Source organism: Cornus florida, unplaced genomic scaffold (genome assembly GCF_030987335.1).
Source record: "Cornus florida cultivar Cherokee Brave unplaced genomic scaffold, ASM3098733v1 CherokeeBrave_3.0.0_Hap2_Chr02, whole genome shotgun sequence".
In the NCBI taxonomy this organism is placed as follows: Eukaryota; Viridiplantae; Streptophyta; class Magnoliopsida; order Cornales; family Cornaceae; genus Cornus; species Cornus florida.
In genome coordinates, this window is record NW_026775572.1 from 20,746,328 (window position 1) to 20,772,403 (window position 26,076).

The following is a 26,076-nucleotide window of genomic DNA, read 5'->3' on the forward strand; positions in this document are numbered from 1 at the left end:
CTACCAGTCATATTAGTAGTTGGACAGGACTGATAAACCATTGTAGCATTGTTATATTAGTGTTGGCATCAACACTAAATAATAAATTCTTAACGGGCTAATGAATTGGGGTCTAATTGACCTAAATTTTCATAGAAAGGGTCTAATTGACCTAAATTTTCATAGACCATGTCATTTTGATATCACGAAAAATTGAGATTATATGCAAATATATTGCATTCACAGCTACAGATGAAATCTTTTAAGCAAACCACTTTATATATGAACTAGCCTATCTAATATTAATGATCGGCCATTTCACTAACCAAAATATGGGCTTTCATTTCCTTACCTTTGGTTTATGGTTTACATTGTTTAAACGGGTTGCGATTGCTATATAAAAACATTTAAGATTTAATGATCTTGAAGAATTATTAATTCATCTTAAAAAATAATAACTCTAAAATCTGGTTATCAATTATGATTGATATAAAAGAATCACTTCCAAGTGTAGTCGAAGCAACCCGAACCAAACATGACGTTGAAGGTGGACGCCTACTATTTATTTATTTTGGTGACAATCAAATAAGGGCCAATTAGTCATTGTTGCAACCGTGAAACTCAAGCCGTTAAAAGTATGAGAAGGGAGTTTTTAGTAGGGCTGCAACTTGGCCGGGTTAGAGAGTCAACTTGGGCTCAACCCGAGGTACAAAATCTTCAACCCGAGCTCAGGCCAAACCCAGCCATGAACTTGAGCCCAACCCATCTTTAATTTTTTAAACTCGGTCAACTTGCTGATCTATTTTTTGAGTTTTAGCAAAATAAAATTTTAATAGTATTATTCATTAGTTCTTTTGATTTTATTATTCATTAGTGGACAAATCATTTCAAAATTATATAATCCATTTATACATAATAACTTCATTAGTGGACAAATCCCTTCAAGAGAGTTGACAGTCTGTTCTAGCAGACAGCCAAACTATAAATTCTTTTATGATCCATTTATACATCATAACTTCCAGTTCTCAATCTATATTGTTGTGTGAAAATCTGAATATTATATTATGTACAATCACAATGCTTCTTTGTTTTCTTTTTAAATTTTGCCTATGGTTGCTGTGTGATTTGTAGCTCAAGTTTCAATTCCTCGAGATTCATAGAAAGTTACCATAGCAATCATACGAATTTTACAAACTTTAAAGCAAGCTTGGTTTGTCACTTAGTAAACTCTTTTTAGAGAACTATAAAAGACATTTTGGTGAAAACATGGTCTTTTTTTTTCAAAAAAATATTCGTTTGTCTCACTAGACTCATTGAAGGGTATAACACTATAACATCGGTTAAGCCCTTTGATGGTTTAAAGACATTTGGGCTAAATTTGTGGTTGGCACGTACAATCAATGTTTCGCAGCATCTTTATGGTTTGATAAAAGCGCTAAATACGAACAAGAAACTTTACCTAGTGGTTGACACACTACAATCGGCTTTTTGCCGCAGTATCATATTGCATAGAAGGGCTAATTCTAACATAGGTTTTCAGCTTCCTACCAGATGACTAAATTGATTCCAACGCTAGATTCCATACTGTCAACAGTTCCATTCATAATTCTATCTCAAAGGTTCAAGCAATAAACGGGACCATGGACGTGATCACTGTACAATAAACATCCCAATTGAATCAAACTTTTACCATTTCTTTGTATTTACTGGCTTTTCCCATTTGGAGGCATTCTAAAATTTCCTAACAGTGCAATATATTTCATTCCTGCAAGAGAAGTTCAAAAAAAAAAAAACATAGAAGTGCCCAAATATACAACTGCCAATAGAACGAGCTGTTATCGAAACATTCTGCAATTTACAGGCCAGGAATTCTTACCTTATCTACAACAACAGACCAAATACTGAGAAGAAATACACAGATCCATGTGGGAGCTGATCCACAGAATGCCCTAGTTCATCTCATAATTGACCATTTTGTCAATGCCTATCAAGCACGGATCATCTGCACAGTTTAGCCAAGACAATCATAAATCAAATGCTGAATGCTGGTAATCTCAGTGAGCTTGGGAACCATCAACTAGAAGAAAGACAAAAATGGCAGCAGGTTACATAATTCTCAACATAAACATTATGCCAAGAATATATATTAATCCAATAACCCCACTGAACAGTCCAAACAATATGCTGTCATCTTGGAGGTCTTGAGAACATCCTAAACATAGAATTGTCAACATAATTCTTACTGTTGCAGCAATTTATGGTTTGAGCGTAACCCGAGTGTCAGGTTACTTTTCTCATTTAATAAAAAGTCCAAATAATTCATAAAAGACGTAAGTGATTGTTTTGTGAATTTCAATAAAAAAAAAATTAACTGCAGCTGAACATCCACCACCACCACCACCATCCCAGATGAATGGGGTCGGCCACATGAATTCTCTCTCCAATATTTCCAATTAAATGCCATTTTACTTACTATTTTAAACTTTTAAAAGTCATTTCTAATAACCTCGTTCCCTATTAATTTTACCTTCTATTACTACTAGACTTGTTTGACCAGTGTACCTCTGGGTCTGAAATGTATGTGTTCGTACCATCTAAGTCTACTCTCTAATTTTCTCACCAATGGGTGCTACACCTAATTTTTCCCTCATTTGTGACCATGGCTCGCCAAATCCGCCAGTTTGGATCCCCAATATACACCTTAGAACCGGTGATTCTCTGGGGAACCAGACAGTTTGTCTCCTGAACGAGCCAGCTGTGAACAGTTTTAGTTTTAATTAAAAAAAAAAATTCTTGCTATTAAGGAAAGTTGAACCATGGCTTCTTCTACCAAACGCCAGCACCCATTCCAACAAGCCAGCTGCCACTCCTTGTTAATGATTATAATAAATATACTTAAAGGCTTTTTTTTATTTTGGGAAAGCTCCATTAACTCCAATAATTATATTGATTATATTCATTATATGAAAAGCATACTCTCGAACAAAATAAGTAAGTGCATTGTTGCCCGAGTGGTTGGGTTGCTCCCCGTGTTCGGGAGCCTGTGTTCGAGCCTTGCACCCTCTCCCTCGGGAGTCTGTGTTCGAGCCTTGCATCCTCTCCCTCCCCTCTAACCACTAACCCCTAACATTCTTGCCATGAAAAAAAAAAACACAACTCTCGAACAAAATACTACAACATTAATATTTATTAATTTATTTTAGAATGTTAAAAATATAAAGCATAATATTATATTTGTTTTAAAATGTTAAAAGCATGGGAAGGATTGCTCTAAGATTTAACAAAAATACATAATGACTAAGCTTTTTAAATAAAGAAAGTGACTTACAATTTATAAATAAATCATTACTCAAGCTAAATGGTCTTTTAAAAATTCACTAAAAAATCATCTTTAACAAATTATGTCGTAAAAAATTGCTTATCGATGCATTTTGGACATTACGTGCAAGGTCGAAAAAAATTCACGACTGCGATAACCGATTATGTTACACCGCGGCCGCGAGCGATACCTCGACTGCGAACCTTGTTCGGGACCCAATCTTTTCTACTCACTCCACTCATCCACCTTGACATTCTCATTATATTAACCCATATGAACTTTTATCTTCTCTTTCCTTTAGCATTACCCTCAATGTAGGTCACAACACTCTTCTTCAATGGTGCAGTCATTGGTATTTTGAATCCAGAGTCAATCCTATTTTCAATAGGGGTAGTTGACAACTAAATCCAACTTTTCCGATGATTTTTTCATATTCGCAGTAGTGGTGAAAAGAAGGCCTAGCTCGTGCAGTGACGAAACCATCTCAATTGATGAATGTAGTCATTTCCATGTTTACATTTAAACTACACTGATTTGACAATTTTGTCCCATATATAAGGTTGGTAACATTGCTCAAATGACCCTTTTTTATAGAATTTATCTTTGAAATTTAGATTTATATGTTTTTTTTCTAAAATTAATTTAGATGTATGTGTTGATAGATCAATAATATACCAAAAACACTCCTTCACTTAGTCCGTCTTGCTTTAATTATATGAATAATATCATTGTCAATCTCTCCCTCTCTATGAATAATTGACCACAGCTTAACAAAAAAAAATTCACTTATTTTATTTTATTTTTTTATCCGTTGGTCCTCATTTTCACCACTCAATTTTTGTATTCAATCATATACATTTTATTTATTTAAATTTTTTTTATATTAAATGTTGCTTCTAATTTAAAAAATAAAGTTCATATGATTAAGGAGAATGTTCTTTCAAAAAATTAGAATATTATTTAAAATAGAAATAATTATATATTTTTTCAAATATTACCCTTGACTTATCAAGAAACTAAAATGCCGAAAAGAGAGAGATGATTAATAAAGGATTTACCACCCCTAGTGTGTTTCTTCCTTTCAGTGTCTTCATTGCTGCTTCTGCAAAAGCCTGTGCTGCTTCTGCATCAGCTTCTGCTACCTCTGCCTCCCTTTCTGCTTCTTCGGCTTCTGCCATAGCAGCTTCTGCCTCTGCAACTGCTTGAGCAGCAGCTGCAGCAGCCTCTTGTGGATTCATACTCCTCATCTTGGCTAAATCTAAATCGATCTCAGGTTTTCGCAGATTACTGGTATCATCCCTGTCAAACCTAGGAGGATCCCTTTCCCTTCCCTCCAGGAGTATGGAAGAGTTTCTTCTTTTGTCAGATAAAGCTGAAGTTGGTGTAATTCTGTACTTCCGTTTCATCTGTAAGAAACACAACAAAGCCTAACTTTACCAACAAGCCATAAGCAACTAACTACTACTGGCTACTGATGGACCAAATGTTCTATAAACTGCATCCAACTTCAGTTCTATATGGCTGTAAGGGAGTATTTCCTGGTCAAGCTGGAGGTTACTGAATCTTTTTTAAGTACTCCATATTCCAAAGAAAACAATTGACCAAACCAATTTATAAAAGTTTTAACCGAAGCTCAAGTATAATGAGTCAATTATATGTCTAATACAAGAAACTTATGGAAGATCAATACAATAAATATAACGCAGTAAGCCAGTAACATATTACCTTTCCTCCATCTTGTTTTAAGGCAATTCTGAAACAAAAAAATCTAAAAACAAGCATTGCAAGTCCATATGGGCACCAACCTACGGAAACGTGGGCCATGCATTATGTACTTTATCCACTATTCCACTTGACAATAAATATCACGCAGTAAGCCAGTAACATATTACCTCTCCTCCAGCCTGTTTTAAGGCAATTCCGAAACAAAAACATCCAAAATACAAGCATTGCAAGTCCATATGGGCACATTCCTATCAAAATATGGGCCATGTATGATGTACTTTATCCACTATTCCATTTAATTAATAGCATAACCAACCCATTTATGATAGCCTTTCATATTCCACACCTTATTTCAACAGGTAGATACTGACAGCACAGATCAAATGGTTTGCATACATTACTGTCAGAGTTCATGCTAAGCTTCAAATATTTTTTAGTTTGAATGATTACAGTTCTATGAAATTTGCCAGTACTATGTGTCTAAATAAGGTCAATGATAATATAAAGCCAACTGGTTTATTACTATACAACCTCAGAAACATTGCATGTAATTTACCTTGATTAGTTTCCCGCTTGCAGTCAAAAATTTCAATTTTGCTGATAATAGTCTTTTAAAGTTTGGAGGCACCCAGTATTGTTCCTACAGAATAAAAACAGTGAAGGTCAGAACTGATTAATAAATAAAAACAAGATTATGCACAAGATCCATCACCAAAAAAAAAAATATTGCAAATGCTTACATGCTACAATATGATGTACAGAGAAAGAGAAAGAAAGAGAGACAGACAGACAGACAGACTGACTATAAAGACAATAGTTACCTTCTTAGCACCATGTCAAGTTTTAAAGTAAAAATGGTGAATCCACGCCATGTTCTCTTTTCAGAATGCAGCTTGGGTGTTATATAAATCAACATTTACATTAAGGTGAGGCGGATACCATCAGGTGTCTGAAGCTCACATAATTAATGGTTAAGCTGGATTCCTCATTGAGGTATTTCACGTGAGAACTGATGCCCACTGTTAGTGCTTAATCATGCCATGTGGCATTAGAATGTGGTGACCAGTGCATTGCAATATGGCTTTTGAAGCATAATTAGGTAATTGGCATGATTAGATATGTTTTTCATTATGTCATTTTTAGGGATCACAGAAATGAAATTGTTTCTATATGTAATTTACAGTCCCCAGTGGAAACAACATAAAAAGAAAGGGATTCAACAAGACTCTGACAGCATGCTTTTATGTATCTTGATAACCACTTCTTTTATACTACATCCCAAAAGATCGATTTGCTTTCAAGACTTCAAAAGCCTTGTAAAAGAGTACTTGAATTGAAAGAGGACTCTACTGCCAACACGCCCCACCCACCCACACAACCACAACATTCTTTGCCTCTCCCTCCACAGAAATACAAAAACCTAAACCTTTTCCAGTAAGACATTTGAACAATGTTGATGATATAAAACTTGAAAGTTGCAAATCTCGATCAGTTTATACCTTTAGTCCAAACTCACTAGATGCTTATTTTCTGTTATCATTTGGAGTTTGTCAATGGAAGAAATTCTAGATTGCATTGGGGGGTCAAAGCAAATCTTATCAACAGATTGCTATTGAAGCTTGTCAATCCATGGGCCTATCTTTGACTGATTTATAATCATTCTTTTGAGTGTATTTTCTGTTTTCTTTCTAGGGTATGCCTAGAGAGGTTTTCTTATTGTTTCTAAGCCTTAGGGCTGTTCATTTGTACTTTATTCCTGTATTAATAAAACTAAACACATTCGGGGGGAAAAAAGAAAGAAAGAAGGAAGGAAAGAATTTGATTGTTCATATGGTGATGGACCATGAAGGTCCTATATTTAAATCCAAACAACTTCCCGATGATCATAATACTTAGGCATACTATGGGATATACTTGATCCAAACACTGAGGAGACCCCAGCAACAAATGCGGAGTATTATAAATTTACAAGCATGAAAGTCAAATCCTCTCTAACAATTTAAATTTTTTGAGGGCTGGTTAATTGTTAATAAACATATAAATATACACAATTGTATTTCAACATGGATGTAGCGTGTCAAATGTGAGAATGCACTTCTTTTCTTAAAAAAGTACGGTTTCCGAACATATAAGCATTTGTTGCACTTCAACATAAATATGAGGCATCAAAATGAAGCACCATCGTCTATAAAGATCAGCTAAGAAGCACGGACACAGATACGACACGACACGGACATGGCGACACAGCAAATCCAAAAAAATTAGGACACGGACACGGCAGAGACACGACGAATAGTATATATATGTGTGTGTGTGTGTGATGTAGTACTTTAAAAATTACTGAGTTACTATTTTTCATCAACCTCACAATGAAAAAAAAAACACAAATCATAACTCATAACTAATAAACTATAAAAGAACAATGTTGCATAGTTATAAAACCAAATAAAAAACAAGACATTAGAATAATAACTAGTATCATTTAATCATCATTGCAACTTTACTCCAAATACAAAAGCATAGACAGAAAGGACTATTAACATTTAGGACTTTACTGTTAGCACTTAACATTCACAAAAACCTAAAGGCTAGTCCCCAAAAAAGATACAAAAACAAGTCAGTGTACCATCATCTATTCCCATCCATCATTTGACCTAGGACTTTTACCATTTACAATACCAAAAGGGTAGTACAAAACAAAAACAGTACATATCAGCATTAAAAATAAAAATAAAATAAAAAAATTCAAGACACGCGTGTCCGAGCCATGTCCGCTCGCTTGCTCCTTCAATGGTTAATGGATTGGGAAAGGCTGATTTCACACCATGCATGGAAGTCCAAGCCGTGTCCGAAAATTAAAAAAATAAAAAAATTCCAGACACGTTTTTTGGCGTGTCCGTGTCCGATACGTGTCGGACACGGATTCTTCGCCCATTTTGGTGTGTCCGTGCTTCCTAGTCAGTAATTTATAGTTTATTATTACACCACTTGTGTCTCAAAATTTTATTATTACAAAACTTAAGTTTATCTTATATTTTTGCTAGCGTCACACCTAGGTCAGAATTATATCACACAATACCAAAGAGTTTCAGAATTGTTCCCCATGCATTGAGAGCATTATATATTTATATACAGATTTTAAGAAATTTGTAACTCTAATTAAGTCTTATACTCCATATTTAGAAATAGACTTTGACCATTCAAAGCCAACATAAAAGTGAAGTCCATAAATAAGGACCAAAACCAATAACTGTACCAAAATATGACCTCCGTACCCCTGCTACAGCACATATTTAGCAGATCATGATCATCATCCTTGCATTGCATCCGGGACTTTAGAAACATGGTTCTTGGAATGTATTTTGTTGCATTACTCTTCTGGTCCACTGGACTTATAATTATATAATGGTAGTAATAGAGTCATTCACTTGATACAGGGATCAAGATTGGCTTGGTGAACCAACGGGATAGCGGGTCCGACCCAATATAGACATTAATAGAGTGCCTTAACTATACAAAAAAACATATTGAAGACAGACCGACAACATCCTAACTGAGTATAAATATAGAAGGATCTTCTTAATGTTAACAATTAATAAGCAAGGTCCCAAGGAACCTATTGAAAGGTTTCTAAGATTTTCTCATCCTAACTGAGTATAAACATACTTATCAAAAAAAAAAAAAAACTGAGTATAAACATAAAAGGATCTTCCTAATGCTAATATTTAATATGCATGGTCCTAAGGAACCTATTGCAATGTTTATAAGATTTCTATCTTCTTTAAATTTGTTTTCCTCGAGCTTCTTATAAGGTGACATCAATACATTCTCAATATATATATGAACATAAGTACCTCTATATATGTAGATATAGTTGTCTTGTTAGAACCACCAAGCTCCTTCAAGTTATTTATAGCCTCCATTATAAGATTGTCCAACCTGAAACAATGAGAAGGAAGAATAACAAAAAAAATCACAAGAATGCTTCATACATACAAATAACAATAAATTGACTTCTTGTGCAGGATTGCTAATAGTGCAAATTTCAGTTCTCCACTCAAATTAGGATGAATATTCAATTTAAGTAGTTGTCTAGTTGCCACGGAACAAGAACCAACTGATTTAGCTTAATTAAAGTAATCAACAACAACAGCTAAGCAAAAACGAGAAGTTTCCAATGTTACGTAGAACCGTTTGTGCCCACTACTATCCAGGCACTTGGATTGTGGAAAAAAAGACTGTGCTATCTCAAATGATGAAAAGAATGTCTAACCTTATGATTGATCTTTTTGGAACACTACTCTGTGCAGAAACATTAGATACTGCAAGAGGCTTGGCATCAACGGGTTCTTCATCACTTTCAACTACTGTACTAAGAGCCATGGAATTCTCATCCTGTTTAGGAACTTGCTGCATCCTTTTAAGTGCTACTCTTGCCTTATCTCTAGAGCCCCATCCATTTGCCATAACACTCAAATTTCTCCACTTGTCCTAACCACATGAAGATACAGCATACACAATAGCCTACATAACTCTATATATTGCAAATGAATAATCTAAATGGCTATCATCTTGATGCACGGAACCACACATTTGTTTCAAGAAAAACAAACTATCAAAAAACAAATGAAAAAGGTTAAAAGATTTATACCTTGAGATCTACATTTGAACGTAGGTACAAGATACCACTAAATTCTGGATCTTTAAGAATTGTACGCCACTTCCCTGCCCCATGCTTGACAATTCCAGCTTTAAGAGCTGCTTCTTCTTCTGATGTCCATTTTTGCTTAGGAGCACCCATCAAGGATATCACGAATTTGACCTGCAAAACCAAGTGAAATTGCAACAACTTGCACCATGGAAAAACTACTCAACAAAAAGACTAGATAAATTTGACATTATCAAGAAGAATCCTATAGGACAATAGGTCAATTCCACTAGACCACAATGATAAAAGATCACTTTATGTGAAATTAAATATCAATGATTTTTATGCATTACAAATATAAAATTACATCATTTTCCTTGCCTTGGTACAATTTGAATGGGACCAAAGCAAAAAAATTAATTCAAAATGAGTATGACAACATGACTAGCATTTCCAAATTTCAAGATATATATAAGGTCAACCACCAAAGCAGCCAAATGCATCAGCATCAGTTTGGCCAAACCATTCACAACTTAGTCCAATTTCAAAACCCTAAAATGATAAGTCAAATTTGCAATTCTAATAGTTACTCTATTCATTAACTCAACGGTGTAACAAAGACGAAGAATCGAACTGGAGTATTAGAAACCACAGTGAAAGACATAGTCCCTATGTACTCTCCATTTAGATGCTGGAAGGGGGACTAAAATGGAACAATTCGGAATTTAGTTAAATTGCAAATCTCGCTTACCTAAATTCCAAATCCTACAAAATCCGACCATTTTCATGGAATTTCTAAGTAGTACAATTTGGGACTTGAAATCCAGTCAAATTCAATTCCGTTTTTAATTTTATTCATTCCAACTGACAAGAATTCCATTTTATAATCCAATTCCCGTCCTTCCAAAAACTACCAAAAACTACTTTAAAGTTTTCCTTCTCGATTAAAACTAATAAATTACTTCAATCATTAAATAGTACGGCCATTTCAACCGTTGTGTTTGTCTACTTAATACACGCGTGATGATAGATTCAAACAATCTGAAAAGAGAAAATTCAAATTACAGCAAAATATTGAGTAATTTAACAGGCGAACGCGTGTAATCTTCATACAACAAATGACGGAAGAAATACCAAAATTGAAAACCCTAATTCTTCGGATAAATCGCACTTCTGAGGATTCGACTTAGATATAGAAAGATTATCCAAAAATCAATTAAAATTGCAACAGCGGCTATATTTCAATGAAAAAGAGACGCAACTGTGTGAAAAAGAGATGGGGAATTACCAGAGACGAATTCCTGTTGCTTCTATGCTTGAAGCGGCGGAGAATTTGAAAACCTCTCTCACTTTTTTCTCTCTTTCGTCACCCCCTTTGTTCGTGTGTCTTTGTGTGTATAAAAATGCGTTTCGTATTCTGATTAATGTAATATTTCTGATTTTCTATTTCTCTCTCTTCCATTTGGTGTTTTCTGTGGGAAGACAACACACACATGTTCTGTGACTGTGAGAGGAGGACGTGGAATGTCAATATTTACAGCGTTTTGTAGCGAGATAATTTGGGAGAAAAGGAGTGAAAATAAATAAATAATATTATAGAGAGAAATTGGGAGGTTTATTTTGTATTGTTTAAAAAATAAAATATGAAAATGGAGACAAATAGGAGGGAGAACTGATAGCACAGTAGTTTAAATTGATCTTAAACCTTTGAATTAATTATATGACCGGCCATATACATATATGAGTTGTTTTTATTTATAAAAATACAGAGAATTTTGGAGTTAGAAATAGCAATTGGAATTTTTGTAGAATTTTCATATTTTAGTGGGGAAAAAATAAGTACTTTTTCTAATAAGCCTACTTTTTGCGCAAAAAAAATGCGGATAGGGAAACTGATTATATAATCTGTATTAGATTTAGATGATGAAACCAAATAAGGGTTACTAATAATTCAGTTATTATACATATCCAACTATCTGATGGAATGTTCAATAAATGAAATATATGCCCTTCAGTTGGTTAGTTGTGTTTGTTGATTTGAACTTAATGGTTTATAGTCTTGTTTTATCACCAAGGGCCTTTTGGCCTACTAATATTTTCTTTACGGTGAGTTGGAGTCTCTAAAATAAAGTGTGTGAATTTTTTACTATAACCTTGTTTCATCAGCAATGCTTTAACTTTTTGCTCCTTGCTCCTTGCTCCTTGCTCCATTTTGGTGGTACCTTGTTGGTTATGTTATGACCAGAGCTAAGTTATCCATGGTTGATTGCCTATCATATGGTAAAGCTGATGCTACTGGTAGATATTTAAGGTTATGTTTGGTTGCATAAAATAGGAGTCTTAAAATTGGAGGAAGTGAATAAAATTTTAGTTTAAAATTACAAAAAAATTTACTAAACTTATTTTTCTAATTCCACTAATTCTAATTTAAATGCTCCAATTCTATGCAGCCGACCATAACCTAATTTTTTTATATTAATAAACATAACAGTAAATAAATTATGTAATGGCAAACTTGGATCTTAGATCTTTTTTTTCTTTTTATTTTTTATTCTTGGCAACCAAAACACCATTACATAACAAGATTACATTAGTATTTCCTGACTACTGCAAAGATATCAACATACAAACATTCAACAAACATAACAGACATGAGGTCAATCACTGAAACCTGGATATTAGCCTGGCCAACATAACTTCCTCGACAACATATAATCGAAAGCAAGGCGAGATGGAGCCAAGCTATTACCACCATGGGAATGCAAAGGAGGAAGGGAATCTTGAGAATCTTGAAGAGAGACGAGGAAGAATCAAGAAGGGCAGCCATCAGGCCCATCACCTTCTTCGCGTCGCTTACAAACCACACCTCCATAACAGTAAGAGTGATGTTCTCAAGAGTTCCAAATACTTCCACTTCTCCTCTGGCCAAGTTTTGCACTAGACCACCAATATCCCTTAACCTTTCACCATACTAGGTGGTTTCCAAACTTGAGGCATTGCAAGTTGCGAAAATCTGCCATCAAATTGTGTACATTGTAAGTTAGCATAAAGAGCGTTCCAAAACCCATTACATAATTTCAAATCCACCAAATGTCCCTATTGTATCCTCACACACAATGAGTGAATAATTTACAGAACCCATTAGAGAAGTGGGCTCAATAGGGTCAACGGGTTAATATTTTCAATTTGGGCCAAGCCCACCGTTTGAATGGATATAAAAATCAATAGTGGAACAATAGGTTGAACCATAAGGCCCAATGTCCAGTGCCCATCAAACCCATACTAGAAGCTTCCAGCAGTATGTGATACAAAAAGTAAGGGTCCGTTTGGATCGCGATAACGCTATATGTTATGGTTTGATATGATATGAAAAAAACCGTTTTGGTATTGGTATGTTTTTAATAGAAATCGAAATCATGTTTGGTAATGAAAATATGTTACGAAAATTTTGAAAACAGAATCATGCAAAACATGTTTGGCATGATTGAATGTTTCCAAAATAATAAAAAATTAAATAAAAAAATTAAGTTACAAATTTATATTAAAATTAGGTTAACATTGTATTTTTCAAAGAATGTGAACTGCGAAATTCAATACAAGGCTTAAAAATATGATTTTAAATAATTACATTATTGATCAGAACCCACAAAGATCACTGGAATAACAGATCTGGGTATTGTGACATAATATATGTGTGTGTGTGTGTGTGTGTATATATCCATTCTTCAGCAGTAAGTTCGTCACTTAGATTTAAATACCTTCATCACCATTCATCATCAGGTTGGAGAAGGGGAAATGTGATACCCCTCGATTCTAGAGCCACGGGTTGATCAGGCCCAAGCCCAAACCCGAGAGAATATCAAACAATTAATATTTAAATGAACACAGAATACAAAAATGAAATAAGAATAAAATAATAAAAAGCTGAAAGAATTCTAAAACATAATCCTTTAAAATTAAATACTTAAAATCCAATAATCCAAAATCTCCATTTATTTAACAACTCGAGAATCCATCTGGTAGACCCCTATTAAAATCCTGAACTGGAAAGGAAACAACTGAAACACAACATAAAGCTAAACATGGAAAGTAATCATACGTTGTTGGAAGAATGAGTGTCTGTATTTGCTCTGCACGACCAAGCTCTAACCTTGGAATTGACGAACACCTGAAAATAAGAGAGTGGGTCAGGCCCCCATGCAAGTCTTATTCTACTACGATCCATACAGAAACCCGATACGCAGATACATCCAAAATAGTTCAACAATAACTAGAGTAGTCCATATATGTATAAGTACACACTATAGGACACTCACTAGTCCAATAGGTCTGTCTCAGCCTGAGTAGAGATACTATGCAAATCGCACATAATGTGGTCACGTGTACCTAGACCTACCAGGGAACAACACATATGTCCAGTTATCCATCCTAGGCGATATACGCACCCTAATCATGGTCCTGAAACTTAAGCTCATGCCATGACACCATAACATAAATATTAAAGTCTGTATAATCCTAATACAAAATATCATCCATCTGGTATAGTGGCATGATATATGTATAACAATCCATCCAGAAACCAAAGTAGGTCATTCAATTATTTTACTGACATGACGCAAGTATGATTAGGACTTAACCTTTATGGTTAATCCATACCTCAATCCAGATTAGGTAGGACTTGGTATTTGAACTAATTCATCCCTAGTATGCCACCGTCCCATACCTGTGCACACAATTCTCCAATTAGCATATTTGAGTAAATAGCACTAGATATTTATTAACCATTCTCCAAAGTATGCATTAATATAAATTAATACATATATAACGATATAGGCATTAATTACAGAACATAAAAATCATATCCTAGCTATTTAAATTGTTAAAATAAATCATAACATTTAAATCCTCCAAATCGTCCATAAATTGATACAGTTAAGAGCAAGTTAAATATCAATTTAGACCAAACCAAGCATAATTAATTGCAAATAATTCACTACACTTATAACTCTTTTAAAATAGGATTAAACAGTATTGAATCATATTTACAAGAATCTCCAAGTTCCAGTATGTAAATTGATTAACAACCAAAGTGCAACATGTGGGATTTTTCTCTAAATTCACACTGTCCATTCCTTAATCCATTTATGAATTATTGTTTCCCTATATTTTTACAGGTCTGTGACAATTATATACATCATTTAAAGTAGTTTAAACGAAGTGAAAATACTCTGTTTAGTCCAAACAATGCCCTAAAAACCAACAGTACCCAATTCTGGGCGAGAGCAGACTCTCACAAATTGAGAGCCTGCTCCATTGGCATGGGAGCCGGCTCCCTAACTTTGGAAGCAGGCTCTGTGGAGCTAGGAGCCGGCTCTACACTCATTGGAGCCGTCCATTCCTTAATCCATTTATGAATTATTGTTTTCCTATATTTTTACAGGTCTGTGACAATCATATACATCATTTAAAGCAGTTTAAATGAAGTGAAAAATACTTTGTCTAGTCCAAACAGCGCCTTAAAAACTAACAGTACCCAATTCTGGGCGAGAGTAGACTCTCACAAATTGAGAGCCTGCTCCATTGGCATGGGAGCCGGCTCCCTAACTTTGGGAGCAGGCTCTGTGGAGCTAGGAGTCAGCTCCACACTCATTGGAGTTGGCTCCATTGATGAGGGAGCGAGCTCCTTCTTTTTGGGAGCTTGCTCTCTCACTCCCTAAAGCCGTTAACCTTTTCTACGTCGTCTTCCTCGCCTCCGGCGATACTCAGGGCCTCTGTAATCCTTTAAACACTTGTTTTAATGTTCATTCAGTATCCCAGATTATTTTAAAGACATCGACATGCATCAACAATCTTAATTAAACAAGGCTTAACAACATATACAGAAGGATACAATTAAACGCTTTAAGAATTTTCAAATCAGTATAATTCAACGAAGCAAATTACAGTTTAAACATGCATTACAGATATGTTTTAGCATTAATTAAACCCCTGGAGCCTACCTAGGCATGTACAAAACACAGGTTTAAGGGAAAGAGTTAGAATAGAGACTTGCCTTTAGGTTTCCGTTCAAAACCTTAACCCGTCATCTTTAGTAATTCCGGCGACTTTACTGCTTTCACCGACCACTGTTGCTCTTGGTTCAACCCACGAGCAAGCTCAATTTTCCCTCCTTGATTCAGTGTTAGTCTAAGCCAAACCCTAGCCTTCCTCTCTCTATTTCTCTCTGTCTCTCTGTATACGGGAACTGGGTTTACCAACTCTTGGCAGACATACTGTTCTTTATATAGGCTAATATAAAACCCTAGTCTACTTATAATTAGAGACTAAAAACCCTAATCAAATTCTAGAAGGCCACAACGCGAAGAAAATAAAACAAAACCCTAAATTACAATTAACGCATTTAATTTATTAAAACAGTTACGTCAATGAAAGAAAATACTAATAATACAATTAATGTAATTATATTAAAAACAAAAACAAAATACAATTAAACAAGTAATTAATTCAAATAAACACCATTAAATAAAACAATTCACTTAAATAACAGAATTCATCAATTAATGCAAATAAACACGCCAATAAATAATTAAACAATTAAAAATGCAATTTAAACAATTAACTAAATACCAGGACTATCCTTTTAAAATTAAGGGTATTACAGGAAAACCAAGAAAGACACAAAATAAATAAATAGATAATTGTCTAATTGGTCAGATTGCAGTGAAGCACAGAGGTGGTGTGCAAGAGATGTTGTCTTCTCCGCTGTCTCATCCGCCATCAACTTTGACGCCGCCGGCAAGCAGAACGTGGGATCTAAGAGAGAGATGGTTTACAAAGATTGGGGAAAGATTTGTGCTTGCGAAAACACGAAGATAGGGTTTGTCGATTCACCTCTAGAATCGCTCTTTTAGCCACTGCGGGAAGAGAAATAAAATAGAGACAGAGAAAATAGGGTGTCTAAAAATAAGCTTTCTATATCTGTTTTCTCCGCTACGGTAATTTGACATGTGTTTGGACCGCTACAGTGCCCATATCACCCAATATCACCAAATTGTTGATATGGGTTTTGGCCTAAATCTGATAATGTTTTGACACTATTCAATACCAAATCAGCCCACTCCAAACAATGATACTGGCCCAAAACCAAAACCTAAACCAAAACAATATCAGATATGGGCTTCCAAACAGGCCCTAAACGTCTGTGAATTGTGATACACCGGGCCTGCAACGTAAGCAGCACAGCGATGACGTTATTGCAACCTGCTTGTACAATATCCCGAAGCATCTGTGTTGATAGTGAATCGTATCCAGCGAGCTTGATGAGAAAGATAACAAATCGTTTGGTGACCTTGACCAGTCCACTTGTCCTGGATACATGGAGACCCAGAGAGGGTGAACTTTCATATAGAGAGCAAAATAGGAAAACAAACATAGAGAGCATACGAAAGCTTAATTTATTAGGCTGTGGTAACACCCAAACTTATATGCCCAAGACTCTCATCCCTAAAAAAATTCTACGTGTGACAATAATTCATGACAACACTATGCTCTTAGCCTTCCTAGGTAATGGCCCGTTGGTTGTCCTAATGACTTGTTTTACTTTATTTTATTTTAATTTTTAAAATTAAATAAAAAAATGAAGCATTATTATTTAAATTGCATCCAACGATTAACTTCTCAAATTTTTAAACCAAAGCAAAGTACGTTTGACTGTTATTTAACCACATTAGTGTAAGAGAGAAACAACACACAGAGGTAACGACCGAAACACTTTTGTTTGGGCGTTTGGTGTGACACTAGATCAAAAAGATTAGGTCTACTTTGATATTATTTGTCACAGGTCAAGTTTTTCGCGATCCGATTCAAAACTTAAGTTATTATGCGATGGTAACACCCAACCTTATATGCCTAAGACTCTTCCCCCTATCCGAATCCAACATGGAATAAGAATTCATGACATTATACTCCTAGCCTTCCTAAGTCACGGCCCATTGACTTTCTAAATGATAGTTTTTATTTTATTTTATTTTATTTATTTTTTAAGTCCGATAAAAAATTGATCATTATTATTTAAATTGTATCGAAAGGTTAACTATCAACCAAAACAAATTATATTTGATTTGATTGTTATTCAACCACATCAGTGTAAGAGAGAAACAACACACAAAGATAAATGACTGAAACACTTCTACGTGGCTGCTTGGTGTGGTACATATCAAGGATTAAGTCTACTTTAATACCATTTGTCATAGGTCGAATGTTTCGGGATCTAACCCAAATGTTTATGGTATTAGGCATTAGTAATATCAACCTTATATTCCTAAAACTCTTTCTCGTTCATGACACTACGCTCCTAGCAATAAGATATTCGGTGTGTTTGGTACACCATGCACATAAGAACCGTTCTGATAGCCCAGTGCACCATCACCTAAGAACTGTCCTGATAACCCGGTGCACCATCACCTAAGAACCGTCCGTGAGAAAATGAACAATTCTGGGTAACCGCATGTAGTGCACGAAAATGAACGATTCTGATAACCCGCTACACCACACACATAGGAACAGTCCGTGGAGAAACGAACAATTCTGGTAAACCCTGGAGGGTTTGGGTTGGAAAATGGAGCATTATCCAAAGGTAACTATTCGGTATTCAACCAAAGCAAAGTGCACTTGATTTGACTATTAACCACATCTGTGTTGCCTTGATAATGAACTTAACAACTTCCAAAACAAATGATTGAGCGAACAATTGATTACAAGTTTATTCTTAACCTTTTCCATTCAATTTCAAGAATAAACTTGTAATCAATCCTGCTCAAATTTCATGCCAACACTTGACTACCATATGTACATATAAATACACATATATGTATCAGTTTTTGAGTCATAAACGATATCAAATGACAGAAATTCAAGAAAACTTTACATATGGAAACAGCATATAAAAACTAAAAAGGTACAACAAACATTGAGATTAATTCTCTTTTTTTTAAAAAAAAAGAAATAGAGTGCAATTATAGAAAAATGGACTACAAATATCGCATTCCATTATTAAAAGTGTTTTTAATGGTTATTAAATACATTTAGATGTAATTTTTTTTTAAACATAAAAGTGACATTAAGCCTAATCCCAAAGAGGCTCAGACTAAGTTATTGACTTGGTATTTAGTATGCATCATTATACCATTACTTGAAAACAAGCATATTTTATTTACAGAAATGATTATGATTTGGAGTCCGAAAACAATTATTTGTAGTTGGAAGTCAGACAACGAATACCGATTCACGTGAGTAGAGGCTGATATCATTAGTATTCCTAACGGCACGATGACATTAACCCTTATTCACATATAATTAGCCTCAAGTAATAAGGAAGGAAGAAACAACCATCAATGACAAATTAAGAAAGAAAATCTAACTATGAAATATCTGTCAAAAATCCAATGTATTTTCCATAGAGGAAATCAGAACCACTCACAGTTGCATACCTAACAATTAAAAGAAAATCTGACTGTTCCAATAAAAACTAGAAACCCACAAAACACAGGGGCATTGTAGTCGAGTTTAATCCACCAGAAAGAAACCCTTTCAATGTCCTCCTTCTAAAGGAGTTGGTTCTTGCATGTATCAACCAAACTTCTAACCACCTCATTAGAAGCATGCATCCAGGAGGCAGCAACAGCAAATAGCAGCACAACTGCAAAAAATTTTAAAAATTAAATAAAATAACCAAAATAAAATAACTTCCTAATCATAAAATTTAAGTGTAATAAAGAGCATACTTAGTGTAATAATAAGCAAGGACAATAAGATTCAACAACCATGAGTATCAAAAGGTTAAATTTAAAATAAGAACATTATTGATAGCAAAAATTTTCTTATTAATTATATAAATTTAATGATAAATCAGTTGCTTCAAGTTGTGGTACCAAAATGGTAGAATACCCTCCCTAACAAATATGTGATGATTTTAAGGCTTTTATTTCCCTTCAAATGAATAAAGTACTAATAACCTAACAAATTATATATATATATATATATATATATATAAATTTTTAGTTTTCCTCTATGTTTTTCATGAATAAAATATATATATATATAAATTTTTAGTTTTCCTCTATGTTTTTCATGAATAAAATTACTAAAATATCTTACAATGTTCAATTTCAGAACGGTATGCCATGATTGCCTAAGGAACCAAATTAAGCATAATACTTACCTAGTCACGATGAGGAAGTGCTTGTAAATGTAAAATGTGATTAACATGTGTATTTTTTATTGAGCCACATTAGTAATGCCCTTCTCACGTGTGAATAGGTAAGTATTCCCCCAAAATTTATGTCCACCACCATTGTGGTTGACGGAGATGATGCCGGGTTGCCTGAGGGCGACCAAATGCCAATCAGGGCGTGTTAAGGCATGTGAGCAGATAAACAAACCCAATTTTCTGAGCCAATTTAATTCTTTCATGAAACGCTATATAGATAAACAAAAATACACACAAATATATATATATGTATACAAAAAAAAAAAAGAAAAGAAAAAAAGGAGAAGGTTGATGAGTGTATATATATATATACCAGCCCGCTAAAGCTCCACTCATCATACCACCACCACTGCTTTTCTTATCGTTGTCAGCTTGAGGAGGAGGAGGAGGGGCGTATTGAGGGGCATATTGGGGAGGGTACCCCGTAGGAGGATAGCCAGGGGGAGGATACCCTTGTGCAGGGGGAGGATACCCTGGTGGAGGGTAAGCGTCCTTTGCCCCTTCGGGAGGAGGGTACCCTGCTGGTGGGTACCCAGCTGGAGGAGGATGACCCCCTTCTGGAGGATAACCTATACATTGTAATCAAATAAATTCCATCAGATTCATATTTAATTACACCCCAAACAAAATTATATATATATATATATATATACACACACACACACCTGGGGGCGGAGGGGCACTCATGTTATTTGAAGATGGTTTAATTTGGCTCTAAAGTTGCTTTCTTCTTGTCTTTTCTTCAAAGATTTTGATGGGGATGTGTGGTGTGTGTGTGTTTGATTGTATAATTTAGATGAAGAAGTGAAGTTTTATTTTTTTGGCCTTTTTTTTAGTTCCAACTTTCACTTAGAAGATAAGGAAGCATTCAAGGAAGGCTAATACAGATGTGTTTTTGACTTTGACGAGGTTTTTTTGTAACTACAGGTAGCATTTACCGGATTTGTAACTGTAAATCCCCATATAAGACGCGTAAAATTTAACTAATGTCCTAATTAAAGCACCACTGGGAATAGTACTAATCCCCAAGGCTAACAGATACATACATATATATGTATGTATATATATCAAATAATTTTTTGTCTCGAGTGATTTAAATTGATAACACAATAATTACATAAAAATATTAATTTTTTTATTTAATAATACTACTTCATGACAATATGATATAATATGTTGAATAAGTGTTGTATCATTGTTCTTAAGCGTGTTATATTGGAATATAATGTATTGCATTGTTAATTTAGTAATGCAAAGCACACGCGGGAGGAATGAAAAACAAGAGGATAGAATCCATATCTGTATATGTATATATTTATATACACTAGTTGGTAAAAGATGGAAGGAAAGGGGGAAAAGAAAAAGGAAAAAACAGAAAAAATCCAACCAGATAAGCATAATCATAGCTTTGGGAGAGGCCTTTTGAGTTAATATGAATTAATTTGACATGTAATTTTCCTTTTGTTCCTTGTTTTACAAATAGTTAAAAGAGTACATGCTTTATCTATAATGTTGCAATTTTTTTATCTTATTTTATTTTATTTTTTAATATATATATTTTTCTTTTCTAGTTGGTACTCATATACCTCGATCTCCTCAAAAGAATTGTTTGAACTTAGTAAGAATTGACTCTAAAAATAGTATTGTATTTGAATCCTAGAGAGTTCTATAAAATTTGGGTTGAAAACATAAACTTCTAGTTAAGGCCATGCTCTTTTGCAGCAATTATTTATATATATATATATATATTAAAAATAATGTCTTAATCATTAATAAACAAGAAATTCCTCCACATCATACACGGTCATGCGGGAATGATCGTTGGATACTTGGATGTGATTGCTAAGATAGTTGGAGGAGGAGTGGCCCTAGGCGAGTGCCTCAAATTTAAGCATTTTGATAAAGGGCCTTCTGTATAAAGAGTAACGATAGAGAACTCGAAATAAAATACGCCAAATATTTCCGGCCACGTAAGATTCTCATAACCAACGCAACTCCATCGTCTCTTTCCTCTTTCACCGGCATGACAAAAACAATCTTGGATTTTGGTTTTGGGCAAAAATTAGGGTCTTCGAATATGTGAATGTTGTGAACCCTAGGATCTCTGGGATTGGTACAAACCCTAGAAGGTCTACTCTATTACCTTCTAAGGTCGACAATGGTGTCGCTGGCAATCAGATGCCTAAGTCGATAGAACTCTCCTCTATGTACATGTCTTCTATTTCTTCAACTTCAACAACTTCATCCACGGCCATGTCTTCCAATTCGTCTTCTTCGGGGCGGCTAATCGCGTTTCAGCCTAATACGCAGTTCAAAGCCGGCAAGTTTTCAGAAGCGACGAAGCTATTGAGCACTACATTGAAAAGTTTGTCAGTTTCATAGCAAGGAGAGTCATTTTCACTTTCTGTTAGTAAAGGTTCGCCGGAGAGAAGGAAGCCGGCGATGCGGTGAGGATCAGACAGAGAATTGGAACTTTGTTGATTAGCATCGGTAGTCAAAAAAGTGAATTATTTGGGTAGGAGTTTGAATTGTACTGATGAGATAAGAGAAAAAAAGAAATTGGGTGGAGTTTGGATTGTATTGATGGGAAGAAGAAATTAGGTGGAATTTGATTTGTACTGATCTGGATCGGAATTTTTTTTTCTCTAAATAAAAAAGCAGTTTGAATCTGATGTTGGCATAGGCAGATAAGGTTTGGGGGAGGAGGGTAGAGAGAAAAAGAGAGGTTTTAGAAAGAGAAACTGCCGGAATTTAGAGTGTTGGGTCATGCCGGTGAAAGAGGAGAGAGACGGTGGAGTTAGGTTATGAAGATTCGGGAATATTTCGGGTATTTTATTTGAGGTTCTCTATCATTACTTATGTATAAAATGTCTTGTATTTGAAAGTTTGCCTAAATTTTATGATGTGTGCAAGAGATGTGTTTGGTTTTATATATATATATATAAGGACATCTGTTTGTTGTAAAGATTTGTAGACTCCAGAGTCTTCACCTCCTTTGGACCCATAAAAATCAGTTTGGCTATAGAATTAAAACAAGCATGTGTGATGTTGAAGCGATTGCAAGGTTAGAGGGGAAGTAAGAAAAGAAAAAGAAAGTTTCTGATTTATGGTTTTGGAGTAAACAAGGGCCATTTGAGGAAAAATACTGTGTTTCATCGGAACAAGTTACATGTGGGCATTTTAACGAAAAAAGAAGAAGTTACATTTGGGCATTTCCAATCCATCTTATGGTTTCAACAAACCAAATCGTAGTGAGTTGGAATCATAGGGGATATGGACCACCTAATTGGATGAAATTTGTAGTAAGGTGGTGAAAATTAAGCTGATAACAAACACATACACACACATATAAAGGATAAAGTGCAATGAATAGAATGTGTAAATATTCCTGATGGTAAAAAAACACCTATATTTTTTTAATTTAGCAAATAGGGACATTTTGTAAATTTGAAGAACAAAATACCTAACATGTCCTTAAGACAAAATAAAAATAAAAAACATTAATTTTAATTTTTAAGATTATATTAAGAGTATTTTGGAGATTTTTATAAATAATAAAAAAAATTGTCAAAATTGATAGTCAACAAATATTAGGAGGTAATTTGAACATAATTTTCAAATGTTAAGGTTTATGATTCTAATAGTGCTAGTATAACCAATATTTTTGCGATATGTTTATCTTGTATTAAAAATAAATCAGAAAAAGAGTAATCATGAAAAACATCAATGGATAGGCGAATGATAACTTTATTTTTTCTTTTATTAATTTGTGTAAGATAGGGACTATGAAGCACGATAGGACAATATGTCAAATTCCAATTTTTTTTTTTTTCAAAAGAAATACAAGGAAATGTCAAACTATAACAATAGACTATGTATTAGATTATTATAAATATATAAATAATAATAATTTATACTCATAATAATGTAACCAGTAATTTGGAGTTAGAGTTGGATGGGTGTTGTTTTGTTCAATAAAATTTTATATATTTTTTTCTAATTACCTCATAACTTGTTTTAAATTTGAAAAATAACCCCATTTTTCTGTTTTTTCTTTTTAAAATAATTGCACAACTTCCTCATTGTTAACTGGAAGTTTCGAAAAATGTCCTCATCGTGTCTCAGTTGTTTTTATGCCGTGTCCAACCAACAAAAAATATATATATTCAAATTTGAGAGGACGCTCCTAATTGTGTTTTATCAGTGCTTCTTGAATGAGCCTGAAGCCTACTATCATTCTTCTACCTAGGGTAGGGATGGCTGGCAAAATACGCAGCTCCACTTGTCCTGTTTAAAACGTTTATGGGGGTGGTTAAATAGTTTTGGGGCGGAGACGAGAGTTATGATTGAAAATTCGCATGGTTATGGAACATGGATGAGGAAAGGTCGCCCCGTCCCATTTATAGAAGCAAATTACAATTTTATCCTTATACTTTATTTTTTATTCAATAATATTAGGTTATTCAATAATATTAGGTATATACTATGTAATTCCTATTTTATTCTATTTTAATCACTAAATATTCTTTTGGATTATTCTTATTTGAGAATTTTTATGTATTATTTTGATTTTTTAATAATAATTTTAGTTTTAAATTTCAGTTGAGAAATTGAATCTTGTTTTTATTCACATAAAAGAAAAATAATTATTATCATAGTTGAAAATTTGTTCTATATTTAATTTCATTAAATTTGTATTACAATTACGAAAACACTTCGCAAAATTCGTTCCAGTCCCGTCTCACCCTGTCCTGCCTCATTTAATAAATAATTTTGGGATGGAGTGAGAGTAGATATTTTAAATGGAGATGGGAATGGCGTTATATTATATCATTGGTAAAGAGTACAAAATCATTTACATGTGATATCTTGTACAAAACTTTATTCCTAAGAAGATAAATTGCAGTAAGAAACAAGAAATGACTCTTGGGATTGCTTATGTGTGTACAGTTGGTGCACCTTCCTTCAACTACCTGCTTACCCTCCCCCTCCAAACCCCAAACAACCAAAACTCATAGTCCTATGGATTAAATGATTCAACAAATTTAACATGTGTGTCTATATATATATATATATATATATGCACACACACATGCTCATAGCATTTCAATTTATCTTCTAGAATTGGTATAAAATTAGATAAGTTTTAATATTCATCCAATACATATACAATGTCATATGATCTCATCTTGTCAATTTTTATAGTGAGATCCAATGAATATTCAAGAGAATTTGAATAGAATGGGCCTTTTATTATTATTATTATTTAGAATAACGATATAAAAATTGCAGAGAATTCACAATGTCAAAAGATTAAACTTTCAACTACACATTTCTATATTAGATTAATTTTCAACTAAACATTTGTACATTAGATTTCTTATTAAATATATATTTTAGTAAATAAATTATATTAAAAAATAATTACTACTTCCGTCCCAAAACAAATGTCGTTTTTGGGGAACCGTGTCAGTTTAATTTATGAGAGTTACGATTATTTAACAGTGACATTTTTTATGATACGAACGGAATACTTGCTAAGGTTATTCGGTGCCCAAAAAGTGGCAATGGCATGGTGCTGGCCATTGGTGGGCCAGCTCATTTCCACTTATTTTTAATCACAAATAAATAAATATATGTGCTGAAAAAATAAGGGAAATAGAAAATGATACTTAATGATAGAAATAGGAAAATGACAACTTCTAGGTGCTCTCTATCTGCATAATAAATTCTTATTTAAATTTGTCTATTTGTTGAATTTCTCTTACAGTTAATAAAAAATGAGATGTTCAAATTTGTTGACTTAAATGAATGGGCTTGTATCTGAATTGTATAATACACATCGATAGTTTTTTTTTTTTCACATTAATTCATACTACTTTCTTAAAAAATGTTGCAAAGGAAAGAAAACAAGTTTATTTATTATATATATATTTATATGTATGTATGCTATTCTTTATTTTTTATATTTGGTGAACAAACGTTATAAAATTTAAAAATCAAAATGGTAGATGAAAATGGGCCAACAACTTGAAGCGGATCTGAGTTAGTTTTAGTTCCTATAGACTAATATTGTTTAATTTTTTTGGGCAAAGTTAGTTGACTAATAACGTGGAATATGCATTTGTTTACACTTTA

At 33.9% G+C, this 26,076-nt stretch overlaps 1 protein-coding gene across 2 annotated transcripts; it reads right to left on the minus strand.

Annotated features, from left to right (window-relative positions):
• Positions 1-1,561: 1,561 nt before the first annotated feature.
• LOC132294157 (telomere repeat-binding factor 1-like) lies at positions 1,562-11,117 on the minus strand. 2 transcript variants are annotated; one of them, XR_009477988.1, is made up of 8 exons: positions 10,960-11,117; positions 9,675-9,845; positions 9,297-9,514; positions 8,878-8,962; positions 5,580-5,663; positions 4,357-4,704; positions 1,856-1,981; positions 1,562-1,744 (listed from the first exon to the last, which is right to left on the minus strand). XR_009477988.1 is itself a non-coding variant. In XM_059791910.1 (7 exons), the coding sequence occupies exons 2-7, from the start codon at positions 9,822-9,824 to the stop codon at positions 1,967-1,969; spliced, it is 900 nt and encodes a 299-aa protein (XP_059647893.1). In that variant the 5' UTR covers positions 9,825-9,845; positions 10,960-11,117; the 3' UTR covers positions 1,755-1,966. The 2 variants fall into 2 exon arrangements, 1 of the variants encoding a protein (XP_059647893.1); XM_059791910.1 differs by lacking the exon at positions 1,562-1,744 and having other exon boundaries at positions 1,755-1,981.
• Between the last annotated feature and the right edge of the window lie 14,959 nt (positions 11,118-26,076).

Bases quoted from the DNA above. Each gene is read 5' to 3' on its own strand.
- LOC132294157 (XM_059791910.1), bottom strand. From the start codon at position 9,824: ATGGGTGCTCCTAAGCAAAAATGGACATCAGAAGAAGAAGCAGCTCTT. The intron at 5,664-8,877 runs GTACTTATGTTC...TTTATTCTGTAG, and splicing joins CTATATCTACATATATAGAG to GAACAATACTGGGTGCCTCC. The intron at 4,705-5,579 runs GTAAATTACATG...TGTTTCTTACAG, and splicing joins CAAGCGGGAAACTAATCAAG to ATGAAACGGAAGTACAGAAT.